Source organism: Penicillium manginii, assembly GCF_028828005.1.
Source record: "Penicillium manginii strain IBT 31320 chromosome Unknown utg000004l:1.0-7231830.0:1.0-7236170.0, whole genome shotgun sequence".
NCBI lineage: Eukaryota > Fungi > Ascomycota > Eurotiomycetes > Eurotiales > Aspergillaceae > Penicillium > Penicillium manginii.
Window position 1 is genome coordinate 4,799,189 of NW_026643105.1, and position 20,690 is coordinate 4,819,878.

At 49.2% G+C, this 20,690-nt stretch overlaps 8 protein-coding genes across 8 annotated transcripts; 5 read left to right on the forward strand and 3 right to left on the reverse strand.

The window, feature by feature from the left end:
* Nucleotides 1–769: 769 nt before the first annotated feature.
* N7533_005504 (uncharacterized protein) lies at nucleotides 770–2,387 on the forward strand (the record flags this gene model as incomplete). Its single annotated transcript, XM_057102154.1, has 2 exons — nucleotides 770–1,010; nucleotides 1,048–2,387. 2 exons carry the CDS (start codon nucleotides 770–772, stop codon nucleotides 2,385–2,387), a joined length of 1,581 nt encoding a protein of 526 aa, XP_056961784.1.
* Nucleotides 2,388–2,556: 169 nt separating this feature from the next.
* Nucleotides 2,557–5,700, reverse strand: N7533_005505 (exosome catalytic subunit DIS3; the record flags this gene model as incomplete). Its single annotated transcript, XM_057102155.1, has 2 exons — nucleotides 2,557–5,453; nucleotides 5,505–5,700. The coding sequence occupies 2 exons, from the start codon at nucleotides 5,698–5,700 to the stop codon at nucleotides 2,557–2,559; spliced, it is 3,093 nt and encodes a 1,030-aa protein (XP_056961785.1).
* A 241-nt stretch (nucleotides 5,701–5,941) lies between these two features.
* On the forward strand, nucleotides 5,942–7,027 carry N7533_005506 (carbon-nitrogen hydrolase family protein; the record flags this gene model as incomplete). Its single annotated transcript, XM_057102156.1, has 5 exons — nucleotides 5,942–5,953; nucleotides 6,014–6,106; nucleotides 6,172–6,455; nucleotides 6,518–6,596; nucleotides 6,671–7,027. 5 exons carry the CDS (start codon nucleotides 5,942–5,944, stop codon nucleotides 7,025–7,027), a joined length of 825 nt encoding a protein of 274 aa, XP_056961786.1.
* Nucleotides 7,028–7,390: 363 nt separating this feature from the next.
* On the reverse strand, nucleotides 7,391–7,856 carry N7533_005507 (uncharacterized protein; the record flags this gene model as incomplete). The annotated part of the gene is made up of 3 exons (XM_057102157.1): nucleotides 7,391–7,475; nucleotides 7,596–7,771; nucleotides 7,842–7,856. The coding sequence occupies 3 exons, from the start codon at nucleotides 7,854–7,856 to the stop codon at nucleotides 7,391–7,393; spliced, it is 276 nt and encodes a 91-aa protein (XP_056961787.1).
* A 640-nt stretch (nucleotides 7,857–8,496) lies between these two features.
* N7533_005508 (bifunctional ATP-dependent DNA helicase/ssDNA endodeoxyribonuclease DNA2) lies at nucleotides 8,497–13,573 on the forward strand (the record flags this gene model as incomplete). Its single annotated transcript, XM_057102158.1, has 7 exons — nucleotides 8,497–9,463; nucleotides 9,529–10,109; nucleotides 10,166–10,261; nucleotides 10,320–10,814; nucleotides 10,867–11,128; nucleotides 11,185–12,602; nucleotides 12,701–13,573. 7 exons carry the CDS (start codon nucleotides 8,497–8,499, stop codon nucleotides 13,571–13,573), a joined length of 4,692 nt encoding a protein of 1,563 aa, XP_056961788.1.
* Nucleotides 13,574–15,150: 1,577 nt separating this feature from the next.
* Nucleotides 15,151–16,209, forward strand: N7533_005509 (uncharacterized protein; the record flags this gene model as incomplete). The annotated part of the gene is made up of 1 exon (XM_057102159.1): nucleotides 15,151–16,209. The coding sequence occupies one exon, from the start codon at nucleotides 15,151–15,153 to the stop codon at nucleotides 16,207–16,209; it is 1,059 nt and encodes a 352-aa protein (XP_056961789.1).
* A 759-nt stretch (nucleotides 16,210–16,968) lies between these two features.
* N7533_005510 (ribonuclease P protein subunit p40) lies at nucleotides 16,969–18,588 on the reverse strand (the record flags this gene model as incomplete). The annotated part of the gene is made up of 7 exons (XM_057102160.1): nucleotides 16,969–17,206; nucleotides 17,303–17,636; nucleotides 17,693–17,833; nucleotides 17,905–18,006; nucleotides 18,081–18,143; nucleotides 18,240–18,384; nucleotides 18,445–18,588. The coding sequence occupies 7 exons, from the start codon at nucleotides 18,586–18,588 to the stop codon at nucleotides 16,969–16,971; spliced, it is 1,167 nt and encodes a 388-aa protein (XP_056961790.1).
* Nucleotides 18,589–19,110: 522 nt separating this feature from the next.
* N7533_005511 (uncharacterized protein) lies at nucleotides 19,111–20,580 on the forward strand (the record flags this gene model as incomplete). Its single annotated transcript, XM_057102161.1, has 3 exons — nucleotides 19,111–19,418; nucleotides 19,483–19,795; nucleotides 19,882–20,580. 3 exons carry the CDS (start codon nucleotides 19,111–19,113, stop codon nucleotides 20,578–20,580), a joined length of 1,320 nt encoding a protein of 439 aa, XP_056961791.1.
* Nucleotides 20,581–20,690: the final 110 nt, after the last annotated feature.

Here is a 20,690-nt window from a genome sequence, read left to right on the forward strand (position 1 = left end):
GCGATCTGCGGAGCCCAAACAACAAACACCGCCAGGGCAACGCAACCCGATCTGGTTAGGGCTTAGGGCTGACACGTGCAGCAATATCTGAGAAGAATACTATTGAAGTATACTGCAAACATACTCGACCTGCAAAGCATCTTAAAACTTTAATTACTGGATCTCGGGATATTTCTTATTCTCCGATCAACTAAACAACGCCCATCACAGATCCATCTAACCATGTCAGGTCTCACCGCCCCATCCTTTGATCCTCTCAAGGTCTCCGCACTGGGTCCTTTCACCGACCCCACATTTGGAGTACCCTTTCCCAAGGGTTCCCCTCTATCGGACCTACTCTCCTCGGCTCCCAGGCGTACAGCCGACTCTACTCCGTAATCTTACCTTATATGAACAGAGCGGTTAGAACGGAAGTCCCGTCATTGGTCGACTTCCCCCGACAACCTACCTACTGCTGCAGGATCAAACCCCGGACATCTTCCCTGGCCATGCCAAACCTTGTAAAAATTCGTCGGCCCCATGTCCGACTAAATACCCCAATTATGGACTAGCCATACACTAGTCAAAGAAATGACTCCTATCATTTGTTGCTACTTTTGTAGCTTCTCTTCTCGCCATAATTCCTATTTTCTTCTGACTCTATGTGTCGCCGAAAACGGTACAAAAAAATAAGAAAGATTCGGCCACATACTAATATATAACCAACTCTGACACTGGCACCCCACTCACTGCCTTGAAGTTGAACTTGAATCCGCCTCTGTCGACGGAAATGAATGACAATGAACCGATAGAAGTGATCCGATCGCACCGAGGCGATGATGAATCCATACGAAATACTAGGTCTCGACGAGGGCATGAAGACCCGCAGACTCACTCAGAACTTGAACTGCCGGCTGTCGATCAAGATGAAAAATACAATCAAGACGTTCCTCCAGATGGAGGGTATGGATGGGTTTGCGTTGCCTGTGTTTTCTGGATAAATGCGCATACATGGGGAATCAATAGTGTGGGTTTGCTCTGATGTCTTTATCTCCCCTATCCTACCAGTACCCCCTCAAGTCTGTTTAAGCTGTCATGGTTCTAACAAAATACCTCAGAGTTACGGCGTTTTTCTCAGTTACTACCTCTCTCATGATGTCTTCCCAAATACATCGGCTCTTGCATATGCCTTCACCGGCGGCCTCAGTATTTCGTGTGCACTTCTTGTGGCCCCATTAGCCACTCATCTCATCCATGTACTCGGCACTCGCTTCGTGCTAAATCTCGGAATATTCTTCGAAACTCTCTCTCTCATTGGCTCATCATTTGCAACCCAGAAATGGCACATCTTCCTCAGCCAAGGTGTTTGTTTCGGCTGGGGCATGGGATTCCTCTTCGTGGGCAGCGTCGGCATTTCTCCACAATGGTTTCATAAACGGCGCAGTGTTGCCCAGGGCATCACTGCTGCTGGCTCCGGGCTCGGCGGCCTGATATACTCTCTTGCAGTGGGAGCAATCATCCCGCGTTATGGTCTGGGATGGGCCTTCCGTATCCTGGGCATCGTCTCATGCGTGGTGAACCTGGTGTGTGGAAATCTACTCCGAGATCGCAATAAGCTTGTCGGTAGCCGTTTCACAGCCTTCCATTTCCCACTTTTGCGCCGGCCGGAGTTCTTGCTCTTTTTGGGTTGGGGTATCTTCAGCATGCTTGGCTACGTTGCGTTATTGTTCAGCATCGCCAATTTTTCTTTATCCGTTGGCCTCACGTCGCACCAGGGTAGTATTGTCTCAGCCCTGCTGAATCTGGGACAAGGTCTCGGCCGTCCCTTTGTCGGTATGTTTAGTGACCGGCTTGGCCGCATCAATATTGCCACTATCCTGAGCTTCGTTTGTGGTTTGTTCTGTCTGGTCATATGGATCTTTGCAGACAGCATGGGTGTTGTCTGTTTCTTTGCCGTCATCGTTGGAACAGTTTCGGGAACTTACTGGGCCACGGTCTCTCCGGTATTGGCTGAAATTATCGGTCTACGGGATCTACCCTCTGGTTTGAGTATCACCTGGCTCACCCTCGTTGCACCTTGCACCGTATCCGAAGCTATTGCCTTGCAGCTTCGGAGCGGCACATCAGACGGCGGAACAAGTTACCTCAAGGTCCAACTATTTACAGGCTTTACCTACATTGGCGCCTCGTTGTGCCTGTGGGTTGTCCGAGGCTGGAAGGTTGGGGAGCTTGAGCGTGCTCAGCAGCGCCGAGAGTCTATCTCCCGAGAAGCACCTCTCACCGAAGGGGAGAAGCAGGACCGTCCAGCAACAGCTGCATCTTCTGCGCCATCTGCAGATGTCGACGAGGTCAGAATTTGGGCGCCAATTTCCCTGATGCGTAGAATGATTGCACTAAAGCGAGTCTAAGGCATTATGATCGGTATCCCGAGTTCTAAAGTGACCAGGTGAAACCAATTTCCATAGGAAATCAAAAACTGTAAAATATTCATTGGCAACCATCCGGAAATAAAGCCGGCTGCTATAAACGCCGATTTTTGTATCTATGAACTACTAGTAAATCACAAAACTCATATCTTTATCCCGTAATCAGGATCCGCACACGTCTCTTGCCGGCGCCTCGGCCCTCTTCCTTGACCGAGCTGACGTTCACCTTCACCCTCTGGAAGAGCTCCACATCAACACCGCGCTCCTTTTCGGAGTGACCCTTCTCCTCGACACGAAGTGTGTACTCCTCGGGATCGAAATGAGTAGTTCGGTGGACTGCCAATTCACGGCGCTCCGAAACGGATCGAGAGCCAGCCTCACCGGGGAGGACAAAGTCCTCCAGGCGAACAACACCCTCGATACCGAAGCGTGGAACGAAGACCACAACACCGTTCTCGAACACACGCATCACATAGCCTTCTTCGTCAATACCAGAGTCGGTGCCACCAGCTGCCATCTTCTCACCACGAGCCTTGAGCGCCTGCCCAACATAGTATTCAATACTAGCGCGGCCAGCGAACTGAGCATTGCGGTGTCGGAAGTTGATGTTTCGGCAGATGTCCTCGAGCTTGCCGCGGGTGTTAACGCCCTCGATGACAGCGTGACCATCTTCACCCTCGTAGCCGATGGCCGAAGCGAGCTGTCGGTGAACAAGCAGATCGGCGTATCGTCGAATAGGAGAGGTAAAGTGGGTATAGATGGGCGAGGCCAGACCGTAGTGGCGGAATTCAGGCTCAGCATGGGCACCGGCGCAGAAATACTCGGCAGAGGTCATGCAACGAGTGGCCAGGATACGGACGAGAGTATTGAAGAACGGGTTCTCGGGGTCGACACAGCGATCCAGCGAGCTGGCAAGAGCACCAGAGCTGGAAACGTCAAGCTCCATACCTCGCTTCTTTGATAATTGGTTGATCAGATCCTCGAAGTTCTGGGGTGGGGGAGTTGCGTGGCGGCGTAGCAAGGCTGTTTGCGAAAAGGAGTCGAAGACCTTAGAGGCAACGGTGATGTTGGCGAGAAGCATGAACTCTTCAACCAGACTGTTGGTGTCCAGCATGGCCTTCGTCTTGACATCTGTCAGGGGGTCGCCAACCTCATCGCTATCGGCTTCAATTCGGACTTCTGGGGATGCAAGGTTCAGGGCGCCAGCATCATAACGCTTCTGGCGGAGAATTTTGGAGAACTTCAAAAGATTACGCATGCTTTCGGTGAGTTCATCCGTCTGGGAAGGATCATCGATGCGCAATTGGGCCCGCTCGTAACTGAAAGCCTCACGCGAGCGAATGACAGACTTGGTGAAATCTGACTTCACAATTTCCGCGTTGGGGGTTACCTCCCAAAGGACGGAAAAGGCGTAGCGCTCGACATAAGGTTTCAGAGAACAGAGGTCCGTTCCAAGAAGATGAGGCAACATGTCAATACGCTTGTCGACCAAGTATACAGTGGTACCACGAACACTAGCTTCGAGGTCCATGGCATTGTTGGGCTTGACGAAATGTGACACATCTGCGATGTGGACACCGACTTCGAAGTTTCCATTTGGTAGCTTACGGGCATGAAGGGCGTCGTCGATATCCTGACATCCTGGAGGATCGATACTGCAAATGAGGAGATCGCGGAGATCTCGACGACCGTTCCAACCCTTGTCCTCCTTACTGACGGGGACCTTCCAATCGTGCCCCTCAGAAGGAAGACAGTCTAGGACGGACTTGGGGAACGGTTTGTATTGCACGTCGTACTCCAAGAGAAGAGCCTCTGTCTCCGCACCTTTAGTCTCTAGCTCACCCAAAGATCGGATGAAGTGACCAGTGGGATACCGAGAGTCCCGGTCCCAAGTATCAATAGTAACAAGGATACGTTGGCCGATAAGATCACCAGCTTGTCTTGTCCGAACTCGGATCTTGGGCACCTTTTTGTCCATGGGCAACACAAAAACGGTTTGCTGACGGCGACCTGAGGCGGCTTGAGAACCAGTGGAGCCAGCATCGACGTGGCCGACATACTGACGCCAACCACGCTTGATCATACCCACAACCCTGGCGGTTGGTTGGGGTTTTCCTTCAGCGTTCTTGCCATGTGCCTTCTTAACCTCTTCTTGCAGAGCCTTGCGCTCATTCTGCGAAACAACGGCCTCGGTCTCCTCGGAATCGGGGTTGTCATTCCGAGTAACTGCTTCCTCATCAACAATCTTGGTTGAAGGGGACTTCCACTGATCTTGTGGCAGAACTTCGATGACAACCATGTCACCTGAGATAGCACGGTTGCTATTGTCGCGTCCTAGGATAAGAAGCGGTCTGTTGAATGCTGGGACCTTGACAGATGCTTCCAGGTAGTTGTAAGGCGAGACATTGAAGGTTCCTTGATGAAGATTTCCGGCCCGCAATCCTGTCATCATTTTTGACATGGAAAGATATTCTGGGTAGAAGAGCTGTCCAATCGGGCCCTTGGAGTCCCGAGCCTCCCGCGCTTCGCTAATCATGTCCAGCAGCTTCTCCGAGTCCTCCAGACCAGAGACGTAGTCTGAGAGGGACAAAGCTGTCACTTTCTCTGCCTTTGCCTTCTTGATGCTACCCTTGTCATCAGTGATGACAACAATCGCAGGTACGGACTTTTCCTTTTTGCCCTTCTTCGCCGATGCGCCGAGATGCTCCTCGTACCAGCTCGCCACTGCACGTACAGCACGATCATTCCGGTCGTTGATTGACTCCTCCGGTCCTCGTCGGACATGTGTCTCCAGGCGGAATTCGTTGAAAAAGAGGTAGAATCGCTTCTCGTCGGTCTTGATGAGGGAAAGCAGACGGTTGTAGAGCGGCAGCGACTGGTTGCGGAGTTCTTCGAGAACGGTTTGCAGAATGATCACATCGTAGAAAGCGCCGGTATGTTCAAAAAGATCCATACCATTTAAAAGCGCATTTGTGTCGGGAACGAGATAATGTCCACGGGGGAATGCTTTCGTGCCGGCGGGGCGATCCGAGAGGACGAATGGCGCAACTGGTTTATGTTAGCAGTCGGTCTAGTATGTTGATTCGGAAAAGCTCTCACTGTTTCCATTGGCATCTGAGGGAGCGATCGAGGGGCATAGTGAGCAAAGCTTTGAGGAGCAAGGAATATCTTGCCTCAGATAGAGCTCGCGAACAATCTTTTGCACCTTTCCACTTTTGGTGGACCTCACAAAGACCTTGCTGGCGACATTGGAGGCTTGTGGATTAGAGGAGAGATCTCTCCTCAAACTCTTCATTGTAGTGGTAAGTATGTCTAAACGAAGCAGCTAGCAACTTGCGAGACACAGGTTGTGAATGAGAACTGCTGGACGAGGAATCTTTGCGGGCGAGGTTATCGCACCCAGCGATAGCTGAGTAAGCGCCTATCGATGTCCTCATCGGAGGAGCAACTGAGCAACTCCCCCACTTACCACCTGCACATTTCTCTTATTTCTCGCAAAAGAACTCGATTTTATCTTATCAGAAACTCTTTTCAATATGGTTCTTGCCGTAGGTTCTCTATTGTTGCAAAGTTGAAGCAGAATGTTGATGAGCTACTTTTCTATGTAGGCCGTGGGTCAGCTATGCGCAACTGCAAGCATAACTTCCAATTTAGCGCAGTGTCAGGTATTAGTTCGCAAAGCTGCTGCTGCAGGTGCCAAGGTAGGAGATATTCTCTGTCATTTAATATATTCCTATTTAGCTGGTAATATCTAACGCTATCGCAGGTGCTATTTCTTCCCGAGGCTGCAGACTATATTGCCTCATCAGCAGATGAATCTCTCTCGTTGGCCCAGTCACCGGAACAAGAAAGTTTTGTTTCCGAGCTTCAGAAATCAGCTAAGTTATCAGGACTGCACATCAATGTTGGAATTCATGGCATTGCCTCTGAGAACAGGCTCAAGAACTCCCTCGTCTGGATTGATGATAGAGGCGACATCACCCAAAGCTATCAAAAGGTCCACTTGTTTGATGTCGATATTAAAGGGGGTCCTGTTTTGAAAGAGAGCACGTAAGTTATCACGCAAATTCTGGAGCTGTCAGCCTTCAACATTTCGTTAACATTCGGAACAGAAATGTTCAGCCAGGACAAAGTATTCTGCCTCCATTTGAAACTCCCATTGGGCGTGTTGGGTTGGCAATTTGCTTTGATGTAAGTGCCAGATAATTGGATCTGTTTATTCAAAAAGATTGAGTTGGTATCTAACTGATTCTGTGCGTATGTAGCTACGGTTCCCGGAAATCAGCCTCGCATTGAGACGCCAAAATGCCCAGATTATCACTTATCCGTCAGCTTTTACGGTCCCCACTGGCAAGGCTCATTGGGAGTCTTTACTTCGAGCACGCGCCATAGAGACCCAGTCCTATGTAATTGCATCTGCCCAGGCAGGCCCTCATAACGAGAAGAGGCGAAGCTATGGCCATTCCATGATCATCAATCCATGGGGTGAAGTGGTGGCACAGCTCGGCGACGAATATCAAGAACCAGAAATTGTGACAGCAGAAATCGATCTCGATCTAGTGGCCAAGATCAGGCGAGAGATGCCTCTACTGAGACGTACTGATCTCTACCCGGAGGTCTAAAGTCAAGCGGAGAACACAGAACCGCACAGGAATGAAGATATAGAAACATGTGTGGTTTCAGTCAATAAAACGACCCTTTAGAATGACCCAGAGAAACCTTGGCGAAGCTGGGCGAGTTTGAAATATGAGAATAATGAATATCATTGTTTTGATCCATCTTTATTCATGTGATGGAGAGAAGACTCAACGGAATATCAAGTAGTACAACAAGTAATGAAAATGGAAAGAAATGCGAAAACCCCATCTAAGAAAAGGAACGGAACATCATATCTGCCACCGCAGGTGGTACAGGTGTAAACCGGGATTGTCCTTTTCCGATCTCTTTATGTACAGTGTACAGAATAGGCCCGGAAACTAGTCCGTTTAGTTCTTGGCCTTCTCGGGGTCCTCCAGGATACCCTCGGCCTCCAGTCTCCGGCGGGCCTCCTCAAGAGCCCAGGTTTGTATGCTGTAATCAGAATTAGTCTCCGTGATGCAGGGTGACGGGCCATATTGGCCTCGAGGGGGGGTGTTGATTCATGAAAGCCCTGTTTGGAACAGGTCTCATGAGGAGGAGATGGGCACTCACGAGGTATCGGGCTTGAAAACATATGCAACGCCAGCGACGAGGAAGCTGCCAATGAATCCGTAGTACCAGATTCCCTCCCAGCCTTCCTTCTCGTATTTCTGGCCGGGCCTGACACCGAAGAGCCAGCCAGTGGGGGGGATCGTAGTGGCTACCGTGGTCTCCGCCACGGAGAGCGCCTTGGGTCGAGAATCTTTGGAGGGTTTGCGGGCTGCGCAGCAGGCAGCGCGAGCGGAGGAGTTGCGACACAGGTCGAGCGTACATCTTGAAGATGAGGGGGGTCGGGAGCTAGGGAAGGTTGAAAAGGGCGGAGTTGAGAGGTTTTAAGGTGGATATCAAGGCCGATTGACGATCGCCTTGCCTGAGATGACGACAACAATCGCAATTGGTATGGCACTGTGGAAGCGACGAGCGGAGGGGCGGATTGATGTTGAAGCCGCAAAAGGCCGCTGGGGGAGCTGACCACTTATACGCTAGTCCCAGTTGGGCGATTTTTCCTTGTCCGCCTTTTGCTGCCTAAATTATCAGGTGTCACATGGTTGATTTCTCTTGCCTGATGAAACTGGCGGCAATTCACGACGCGCGACCCCGTTTAAGGCACTCCGACGCGTTGCTTATCGCATCGCACCCCCCATTCGTTTCAAAGCTCCCCCCCAAATTGTCAACACTATCAAGTCCTACCTGTATTATCTCTGGTACCCTGATCACAGCACAAATTGTTTTTTTTTATTTTTTTTTATTTTGGAATACACATCACTCGCAAATCAGTACGTCCTTTCCATCTAATTGTTGAGCGCAAGCTCTATTGCTCACATTATTCGCCCAGGGCCGAGGCCTCGAGAATGCATCATTATCCACTTTAAACACGACCTTGGAATTTCCTGGAGATCATCTGATCACCAGCATGTCGACAAACAATAAATCATATCCAATCTCCTCCGGCTCACGTACGAAGTTGAATGCATTCCGCTTCCAAGAAGAGGAGACAGTTTCCGACCAAACGACCTCGAAAGACGGGACGAAGCCTGTACATGGGAATAAAGAGAACGAGAGTTCATGGCTGAATGGCGTGGTAGGACCGACTGAACCGACTCATATGTCTCCCGGAAAAAACAACACATCGGCAGAGGCTCCTGCGACCGAATCTCGACCGGCTAAAGAATGCCCGCAGACACCAGGAAATCGAATTCCACTCGCAGACCTCATAAGCAATGCTGAAGACTCTTTCGACCCAGCGCCAGGCCCGGAGGTGACTCCTGTGGACCACGTTGTCTGGCAGCATATACCTGCGAGCTCAAACCCGGATACTTCGTCCCAAACACCTGGCGGCCGTCGAAAGAAGCGACGGCACAGTTCATCTTCCGCCGGTTCCCCTTCGCACCCGAATTCGAAGAAATCAAAAGAACCTCTCGATCTTCAATCTATACAAGCTCTATTCAAGACCCCCCAACATGATCTTGCCGCAGAGCTGTGGAATAATTATATGGACAAGAATATGGCTGGTGGAGCCGACGACCTCCCTCCAAACCGTCTTGCGAACCTTCTCTCCTCGTCTCCTCAAACCCCCATTTCGGGGAGAACGAGTCGGGATTCGTCCGGCTTGAGGCGATCTATCAGTTGTGCTGCCGAATGGCCAACATCCCGAGCGAAGAGACGACGATTCAATCGACAAGAGCAGGGCTCTGGTCGAGGTATATTCACCCGCACCAGTAGCAATGTTTTGGACTCGGGCCGAAAGCAACCATCGCGGATTAACTTTCTCCTTGAGACTATTGAAAAAAGCCTCCACCCGCCTCAGCCAACCGACATGGGCCCCCCCCTGGCTCCTCTCCACTACGGCAACGCGTTGATGCCCACCGATGCCGCTCCTCGTCTCCAATAATTGACCGCAAAGGCCTGGGGAATTCCGGTGCCGAACAACTGCTTACCGTTCCAGAGAATGGCCGAAATACCGACAATCGGAATGATTTCGAAGGTGACTCGTCAGACTTTGGAGATGACGACCTCGACCAGGATCTTATGGATTTGGTAGATGCCTCGGCGGACCCTTTCGTCGATTCGGTCACAGATCGGAAGGAGTTTCACTCATTCGGCTCCTCTGCCTGGTCGAGCTTTGCTGCAGACAAATCACAACCGAACCATCCCGAGCAGCCATCTATAATGAACAGTAAACCACCAACTGTTAAGAAACTTATGAATAACGAACCCAAACCTGATGATTCAGACGACTTTGATGAAGACTATGGAGATTTCGATGACAACTTCGAAGAGATGCTTGCAAAATGTGACGAAAAGCAGGGACATGTCGATTCGTCTAAACCATCTATCTCCAAACAGCATATTGCTAAGAAGGCCAATGCTTCTGCTACAACCACGGTTGATAGGAAACGGGTCAAATCACCGAATATGCCGGCTCAAGAATTTGAAGCAGCATCATCCGAGGATGAATTCGATGATGACTTCGACTTGGATGCGATAGAACAGACCATGAAAGAGGCAGGACAGGACGCGGATAATGTTTGTTATTCTTAGCGGATTCCCTCTAGTTATATACTAAGACAGCTCAACAATAGAATATGAACGGCCGACAAGCTATCAAACGTTACCAGGTCGTGGAGATTGCGCAGAGCACGTATGTGACTCCGAAAGGGCGTACACAACCCGAGCAGGTCCGTTTCTCTCAGCCTCCCCATCTCCGAAATACGAGCTCAGCTGACGAGCTAGTAGGTGCTCTCTGTTGAAGACGAGAAGACAAAGGCTCGGAAGGTCATCATCCTAAGAGAGTCATGGTTCGATACTCCTTGCAGCAAGGACTCATATCTTCACTTGATCGGGGACTATGACTCCTCCGGCTGCTGTGTTGTGAATAATACCAACCATATGGTTATTCTTCACCCCGATCATCTGATATCTGCCACAGTGGTGGCAGATTCGATTGACTGTCAACGCCGTGCTGTTTTGCAAGATCGCATCAAGGCTTTCGCTCAGTTGGAGAAGCCGCAAGCATTCGGTGTCTTCTTCCACGAAGTCTTCCAGGAAGCACTGAAGGCCAATCAATGGGACATGATTTCTTTGAGGTCTTTGGTTGAACGCGTCCTCCTGGGACATATTGAAGAGCTTTATGCAATCAACATGAGTGTCCAAGATGCGGTCGAGGAAATCATGGGGAAAATTCCGACAGTTCTAGATTGGGCAAAGACCTTCCTGCATGCCAGGCCACAGGTGAGTTTGACATTGAATAAATGATTGGATATTGTATTGATCACACCGATAGGCCAACTCCACTGTTGAAGATCGCAACAGTGCAAAACTCAACTTGAGCATCAACAAGTTGCTCGAGGTCGAGGAACATGTTTGGTCGCCAATGTATGGACTCAAGGGAAACATCGATGCCACAGTTCAAGTCGCATGCCGTGATGACGAGGGAATCAAGAATCTGGTTGTTCCATTGGAGTTGAAAACCGGCAAACGAGATACAAACCAAGGCCACAGAGCTCAAACAGCTCTGTACACTCTTCTTCTTTCTGATCGATATGGTATGACTCTTCTTCCTAAACGGAACCCCAATGCCTTTTTACTAATGCCGCGCAAGATATTGATGTCACTTTCGGTCTCTTGTACTACCTTGAAACCTCCAGAACGCTCAGTATTAGGGGTGTTCGACATGAGCTTGTTCAGATGCTGCAAGTGCGCAACCAACTGGCAGGGTTCATCCGTGAAAGAATGCAACTCCCTCCGATGCTCAAGAAGGCGCGCATGTGCAACAGGTGCTATGCGAAAACCCCTTGCCTTATTTACCATAAGCTCGCAGAAGGTGGTGATGGCGAAACCAGTACCCTTGGTGACGATTTTGAGGCTGCGACACAGCATCTAGGTCAGGCAGACCGTGACTTTTTCCGCAAATGGGATGAACTTCTCACTAAAGAAGAAGGAAATTTGGTCAAATTCCGACGAGAACTGTGGACTCTGCTCAGCAATGAACGAGAGCCTCTCGGCCGCTGCTTCGGCGATGTGGTCATCGATCTGCGTTCTGCATCCGAGGAGAAAAACGGTTCAAAAATCAATCGCTACCGCTACACTTTTCACAAACGACAAAAATCCCCTAACTTCTCCTTCGCCGAATCTCAGATCTCCGTTGGTGAACCAATTGTTGTCTCGGATGAGAAGGGGCATTTTGCCCTCGCGAATGGGTATGTAGTCCACGTCAGTGCATCCCATATCACAGTCGCTGTCGATCGAAAACTACACGACGCAAGGTCAAAGAAAGCTGGATTCAATGCCAAGACAAATCAGTCTTTCAAAGGGATTATGGAAATTGAAAGTGCTGGACAGTCAGCTTTGGAGGACCCCAATGAACAAGTCGTCTATCGAATCGACAAGGATGAGTTTAGCAACGGCATGGCTCTTGTTCGCAACAATCTTGTCTGCATGATGGACAAGGATTTGTACCAAGCAAGGCATCTCAGACGGCTGATTGTTGAGGGTCAAGCTCCCCAGTTCAAGTCGACATCCACTGCATATACCATTTCCGGTGCTGATAGCCTCAATGTCGACCAAAAGCAAGCAATCGACAAGGTCATGAGCGCAAAAGACTACGCGTTGGTTCTTGGGATGCCTGGAACTGGAAAGACAACCACCATCGCTCACATCATTCGGGCTCTCGTTGCGCAGGGGAAAAGCGTTCTCCTCACTTCCTATACCCACACCGCAGTCGATAACATTCTGCTCAAAATACGCGATGATGATATTCGTATTCTTCGCATTGGTGCCGCCACCAAGATCCACCCAGATGTACACGAATTTGCCGATTTGGCGGCAATTCCAAAGAAAACCATCGAGGAACTGAAGGATTCATACGAAAAACCCCAGGTTGTAGCAACGACTTGCCTTGGTGTGAACCATCCCATTTTCAACCAGCGTATCTTTGACTATTGCATCGTCGACGAGGCCTCGCAAATAACGCTGCCGGTCTGCTTGGGTCCAATTCGCATGGCCAGGACTTTCATCCTTGTGGGTGATCATTACCAGCTTCCCCCTTGGTGCAAAACAAGGCAGCCCAAGAAGGAGGACTGGACGTCAGTCTCTTCAAGCTACTTTCTGATTCTCAGCCCGACTCCGTTGTCAATCTGGAGCATCAATATCGCATGTGCGAAGAAATAATGCTACTGTCCAATGCGCTTATCTATTCTGGTCGTCTAAAGTGTGGCACCCCGCAGGTCGCTGCTCGATCACTCGAGATACCGAACATTCATGCCCTTGAGAGTTTCCACTCCGCTGGCTTCGACGTTTCACAGCCTGGGCAAGGAATGTGTATGGGTGCAGACCGTGGGCGCTGCTGGCTTCGAGATTTAGTGGATCCATCTGCCAAAACCCTCTTAGTCAACACCGATCCTCTTGGTGCCGCCGCTCTCGAAGCCGCACAGGGACAACGGGTTGTGAATCACGCCGAGGCCGTTATATGCTCTCAACTTGTAGAGTCATTCATCGCCAGCGGGATATCGGCCCAAAACATCGGTGTCATCACGTTCTATCGCAGCCAACTCGCCGTTCTCCGACAGACTCTTCGACGATATTCGCCAGATCTTGAGATGCACACCGCAGATAAGTTCCAAGGCCGTGATAAAGAGGTCGTCATTCTAAGCTGCGTCCGAAATAACCCCGAGAATCATGTCGGTGATCTTCTTCGTGATTGGCGACGTGTCAATGTTGCGTTCACACGTGCCCGCACGAAGCTTCTTGTTGTGGGTAGCAGAACTACTCTCCGTGACGGTAACGAGCTCCTTTGCAAGTATGTTCGTCTCGTTGAAGACAAGGGTTGGGTCTACAATTTGCCCCCAGGCGCTGCAGAAAATCATACTTTCCAACCGACAGCCCTGACTTCCACGCAATACCAATCCCCCGAGGTCGGCAAGAAACATGGTTCTGGAAGGAAAAACCCCCCCGAATGCAAATATGAAATCGTCGTCGCGCGAACCACTTAGCCCTTTGGGCTCTCGACAGCCTGGTGTCCGCAAACCCGCAAAGACGGGCACCAAGGTCTTCAATGGAAACACAGTTGTTGGTAACAGACCGATCCTCCAGGACTTGGTTAATGATATTTCTGGCTAGCTTCATATTGGTCCTAGATTTTTTGTTTCTCTCTCTCTTTTCTTTTCTTTTACTTGGAAAGCACTTTGTACATTGCATGGCTACCTAGCGAAATAACAAATGTGTAACATGCAGGGAGCTCACCGGAGTATCGAGGAGATGGTTTTATTTGCATGGGCGTTGATAGGTATCCCATCATGGGGTCATTTATTGGCGCATGGTCAATATCAACCAACATTACTATTCTTTTTACCACACAACCAACTTGAAGATATCGATACTTAATTACTACTAGTAGTAACGGCCTTGACCTCGCTCTCCGCAGGATACGACTCATAGCTACCTTCAAGTTGTTTCTAATTTAAGCTCGGAGGCTTCAAAATCTTTTATAAATGGAAGTCGAGAGTAAATAGAGCTTCAAAATTTTCGAGTGTATCTTGGCTGGCAATCACGCCCAACTGGGTAACTGACTGTAACAAAAATAAAGCAAACCGGTGTCGCGCTACACTCAAGTATGGACTATTAGCCCTGATCGTGTAGGAGAATATTTGAATCCAAATCAGGAATTCATTCCAATAACAAGGTGTTCTCATAAAAAGCATCTAGTCCTGACATAGTCACTGTCTTGTATTGGTCCTCTCTCCCTAGCCAAGGGGGACGAAATGATGAAATGCCAGACCGCCCAACCATCTCCCTCTATTAGAACTCCCTCTTTTTAATATTTGCCTAACTATCACTTATTCCGCTGCATGAGCACGATCGCTCCAATTCTTGTAGCGGTGTAGTTGTAATTTTTTAAGATTGTGTACTACTAACTACCGAGGTAGTGGCCATTACCTACGCGTACCTACCCCGGTAGTAACTAACTATTTGGTAACTAGTAGCTACGTAGGTATTGTCTAATTACCTCTTCGCTTATAAAGAGTAGTACTTAGTAGCCATGGATCAATATTTTACATGCAAAAGGCAGGACTAGGATGCTGCCCGGCAATAATAATTTTGTCCCTGGCTGCTACTAGTATCGGCTGCCATACATTAATTATAAGTTTGGGTTATACATTGTACTACTAGTAGTACCTAGGTATACACAGTAGAAGAAAATTCAGGTCCCAGCTCCTTTGGTTCCAAGGTTCAAGTTAATCTGGCTATCCAAGGGTTCCGCTACTTCCACCCGGGAAAAATCAAAACAGAGCGGCCCTATACCATCACCACTCAGAACGACTCGCTATGAAGCCGTCATCTTTCATCCCACCTAGGCATATACAGCTGGTTTTCAGCATCTTTTTTGCCCTCTCTCTTTCTCCCTCTCTCTTCATACCATCTTCACTCACTGCAGTCTATACAGTATACACAAAAACTTCTTGCTTGTATATTGCTCAACGGACTCGCTCTCACCCCACACTCTCTTCACCCTCACTCTCGCTCACTTCTTTTTATTATCATTTTTGCTATACTCTCGTTCTATCCAAACATGGATGCAGTCAACCTATCCGATTATTGTATGGGGTTAGATGAAACGTTAGGTGCACCACCGAGCTTCGATGACCTTTTCAAGGAATTCTGCTGGGATGATGAGTTGGATAAGTTAAACGTAGGCGCCAAAGGAAGTGTCTCCACTCCAACTATTGGATATACGGCCACCATCGATCCCTGGGAGACCATGACTATTGATCCCTCGAAGATCATGAAAAATCCCTCGAACACCGTAGAGGAGACATCAGAGACTCCATCCATTCCATCACCCTTAACCGCAAGGGAGACCTCAGAGACTCCGTCTATTTCATCACCACCAACTCCGGAATTCTCTGTACCTATGCCTCTCCCTATGCCTGTGTCTGTGGCTTCGTTCGTGGATACTTCTCAGTGTCTAGGACCACCTCAATCAACATCCGACTTGAACAAGGCATATCCTCAAGTTTGCGCCTACATATCCAAACTTCAAGCACAACTGAAGACTCTTCAAGATGAAAAGCTTCAACGAGAACAGGGCTTTCAGCAACAACAAGGCTTTCAGCAACCACAAGAGTCTCAAATCCCGCAAAGATTCCAGCAAAATTGGCCTCAGCAACAAGCCTTCCAACAACGACACGGGCTCCAACAACCACTGGCACAAGGGTTACAGATACCACAAAGCTTTCAGCAACAACACGGGCTTCGACGACCACTGGCACAAGAGTCTCAAATACCACGACCGCGAAGCTTCCAGCAATCAAATGGGCTTCAGCAACAACGCCATAAATTCGTGCAAGAAGACCCATCCTCCTATCGGTCAATCTCTTACATGCCCTCTCCAATAAATGGCCACGTTGGCCCGTCTCAAATCCTGCAAACACAAGCCCCGGTTGAACCTAAGCCTCAACCCCAGCCCACGTCACAGCCTCCGGCACCAAGAATTTTCGAATTCACCAACACATTTCCTACGGATTTTGTCGCCAACCCCCATAACCACGCCCGATTCTACATCCGCGAAGATGGGAGGTCGCTCTATTTAAATTCGTCCAAGGAAAGACAGATCCAGTTCTTTCAATAAGCTTAAGCTGCTCAGATGGGAGTCAACAAGACCTAGTCTGGCCCAGGGTCCTGGCTTGTCCTTTTTATATTCGGGGTGTTTGAAGAGTTGAAAAGCGGAATATGTCTTTTTGTATATTGATTCTTGAACTGTCTTGCTTGGAATTGTTCAGTGTATTTTTCATCGTCTTGTCATGTCTTGTATTGTTATTATATTCGGAGCGTTCAAAGTCTGGAAATTTTGTATATTGATTCTTGTACTCCAGGCCTGTCTTGCTCGGAGTTGTTCAGTGTATTTTTTATCATCAAGTCTTGTCCGCAAATTGTGAATTCGTGATTGGGTGTGTGTGTTACTATCAAGCAGTGGAAGTTAATAGCCTGTACGATGGAATGAGAAAATTTGTATTTTGCACCCCGTCCTTAATTTGAATAAAAATGAATTCTGTTTGAAGCTGCTTCTACTTCCATCGTATGATTCTCAGCCAAAATACCCTCAAAATTTCGCCGCTCTCTGTATTATGTTGGACCCGTGGACAATCTATGAGAAAATTTTCAAAGCCCTCGAGCTTGAAGCAGAAACGACGTGATTATGAGTCGTACACTGCGGAGAGCGAGGATTACTTTCGTCGATATTTTGATTGGGGTGGTAAAAATAATAGTACTAGTACGTTTGTGGCTTTCGATGGACGAAGTGCCCGTATAGCCAGTAGCAAAAAGTTAACAGAGTTTTTTATCAAGTTCCAAGGTTAGATTGAATAGTTGAACCCCTGGAAACATAGTTTCATGGGCTAGAAGCGCCCACAAATTCCCAACAAATGGCATGTCGAGTATTCAGCGCAGTGGCTTCACGGTCTTGGGTCTCTGCCTCTGCCTCTATCCGTGTATTCGACGACAGTATGTCTGGGGAAACTGCGATGCTGAATCCATCTCTTCCCTCAACAGCATGCCTATCCAATGCCGATGACGAAATCACAAACCAAGGGGAAGGATCGACCGAAGTAAGCTTTGCCGTTGTTGACCTGCCGCCAGTAAAATTAGTACTTTCGCCCAGATTTCGACAGAGTATGGGACGAAACATGGCGTCTTCTGTGCGAGTTAGAACCTTGGTCACTCACAAGAGATTCAAAAAAATCTGCATAGTCCAAGCCGATGAAATGAAACCATGCCATTTTAGGCAAACCAGATCAAGGGTCGCCTTCTCATCAAACTCTGGTACACTGTAGCGACTGAGATACGGGTCGACTGAATCTCCGGTAGAAATATGGGGTGATCGAAGTTGAACCATGGCAATCCATTCGGAAAGTCCACCGCATCGATCTTGGATTACTGCCTCAGGCATCTCTTTCGATACTAATTTTTGCAGGGACGGGGTCAGGACACCTTCGAGTTTAGTTTGTGTTGGTGCTGATTCCAGAAGCTGTGGGTGAAGATTCTTAATAGGTTTGGATTCTTTGCGCATGTCAGTATGTCATTCGTCGATCGAGAATACTATTAGGGAGTCTTACCATCATTCTGGCTTGTGGGATCCAGGTCGCAGAAGAGCCATGCCAGGGACTGATTGAGAACATTTTTGAAGGCCCAGACAATTCGCTCAAACCCCTTTTTGCCATGCAACATTGAAGGTAGTCGAAGGTTTAATTCAATCACTAGTGGCAAGATTAGATCAATTTCGTCTTCTCGGTAACACTTTTGAATGGAGAGGGGACTCGAAACATACCAAATCTTTCCTTTTCATGCTTCCTGCCACCGCTGCGGATGGGCTTTCCGTTCAGCCCTGTGCGTTCATGTATTTCTTTTCCCAGTTCAATTTTGCAGATCCCTAGATAGTTCAACAATGTCAACAGTTAAAATCCGTGACAGATTGTCTTGTTATAGACTTGAGAAAGCACTAACCATTGTGGAGGGTAAATACGGTATCCGAACCGGAACGGCCTTCAGAGATCATGATGACATTTCCTAGAAATAGTGTTAGCCTTTCGATTCAAAAAGCTTGGACGAGCTCTAGCAATGCCGTCTAGCAGGTATTGCATAGACGAGGGGAGATAAAGATACCGGATTTTATATATGTGTTGAAGAAATCACCCTCGAGCATATCAGCAGGGGACATGAATACTCGAGCATATCGAGGCTTAGTCAATTTTGCATCTAATGATGGCTGAATGCTGGTATAGACTGCCTCTGGAAGGATGACCTCGACCTAATCAAGGTTGTCAGCCTCATGGTCAGAGACTCAGAGTATAAACGAGAGTTCAATTACCGTATGTGTCAGAGGGTGGTTGAGAATGGCGGAGAAGGGTGATTTCTTGCTCGGGATCTGCTTGGGATCCACGAAGGCGGGCAGTTGAGTGATGGTGGTGAAGCATTTCTCGCGCTCAGACGCGCTATCCTCGAAATCCAACATGATACAGAATTGTAAGAGTCACGGCGAACACTGAAGGGAGGTGTGATATCCAATGCAAGTAATAACGGATAGCGGGCAAGGTATGAAAATTGAAGTTCCATCCTGACCACATCCCATTGGACGCGGGCGGGGAGGTGCTTATCGATAGGCACTGCCTTAAGGTACCTTCAACTCTACATTAAGGTACTTTATGTACTAGTATGCTGTTTACCATAGGTTTGAAAGCTTGAAATGAAGATTCGAGTTGACAAAATAATAAATTTCACAAATTTCCACTAGAGGTGGTAACTACCAGATGCAACTTGAGCTTGAACAGCTCTAGCCAGTACTACCGTACTCTATGCTCAATTCAAAACTAGGCCTAATTCCAAGGCTGCCCACTGGCAGGTGTATTAAACTCTTTTGCATCTCTTTAACTTGCTATTTCCTACTATCACTAGTAGTATTCTAATCTCTCATCGATCAAATCCCAGTCCGGCCTTCTTTGCGACTTGTGGTCATCCAGTGCTAGTAGTAACGAGCATGCCTGAGGCAGCGATATACTCCGCTCTCCGCCCAGTGGCCAGTGACGACGATCTTCAAGTTCGTGGGTTGAGTCCGCGCTCCGAGATACTCAACCCTCTGACTTTTGTCGTTGATGCAGACATATCTGGACCAGGGCGACAATTGCTAACACAGCAGAAGCAGTCGCCGAATCCAGAGGAGCTGCCAGTCATGGCACCCGCTCCACGTCGTGAGCTCCTAGCCAAGGAACATTTCGCATTCGTCTTTGGCAACGTCAAGACCCAACCTTACCATGATCCTGCTGCAAAAGGACCTGGATCACACACGTATGTCCTCCATCTCGCGTCAAATTGGAACCAGTCACTCATGATACCTCTTCGGGACCAACAGCATCCGTACACTAGCATGGAATCCCACCGGCCAGCTGATTGCGACTGGCTCCGCGGACCGTACCTTGCGCATTTGGAACCCTGAACGCCCGAACGCCCGATACTCAACCGAGCTCCGTGGCCATTCAGCAGCTATAGAGAAAGTTCTCTTCAACCCCGTCCGCGACGCAGAATTGGCTAGCTGCTCGACAGACGGCACAGTGCGCTTCTGGGACGTGCGCTCCAAGACATGCGTGAGCCGACTCGACGTTGGGGGCGAGGCCTTCACCTTGTCCTGGTCCGCCGATGGCAGCACAATGGTCGTCGGAAAGAAGGTGAGTGACCAAGCAGCAAAGCAACCAGTCTCAGGGACCCAACAATCCCGCGGCGCAACGCATTGGCTAACCCGAGCTCTCCGCAGGATGATACTTTAATACCTATATCAGTTCAATCCCCTTCGTCGCCGCACACCATCACCGACGGAAGCAATAGCACCGGCATAAACTCCTACTCAGCTTCCAAGCCCGGCGCAACAACCTATACAGCTCTCACCCCGCACCCCCAACCCGTCCAAACGAACGCAACCACTTTCTCCCACCACATCGCATCCCCTTCCTCCCCCGACCTCCACCTCTTCGCGACAACCGGCGACGGAACCGTAAAAATAATGTCCTACCCCTCCTTCGATATCCTCCACACCCTCAACGCACACACCTCAGCCTGCATGGCCGTCTCCCTCGCCCCAACGGGCCGCTATCTCGCAATTGGCGGCAGCGACGCCCTAATCTCGCTCTGGGACACAACAGACTGGATCTGCCGCCGGACACTATCCAGCGAAAACGGCGGCGGCATCCGAGGTGTTAGTTGGAGCTTTGATGGGCGCTTCCTCTGCGGTGCGTGTGATGAGCTTGGCTGTGGCGGGAATGGGTTGGAGATCTTCCATGCTGAGACAGGTGAGAGCCTTTACACTATACCCTTGACCGGTATGAATGCGGGTGTCCCTGCTGTTGCCTGGCATCCTTCTCGCTATTGGTTGGCCTATTCTACTACCAATGATGGTCCTGGTAGTGGTGGTCCTGGAGGGCTTAAGATTGTCGGTGCTGGTGGTGGGAACCTCTGAAGGAGGCTGCATACTAGTTTTGCGTTGACCTCACCGGTGATATTGATGTCTGAGTGGCGAATGCCCGCTGTTTTTCTACCTTGTTTCGCTAGCTATGGCTGAAGCTTTGG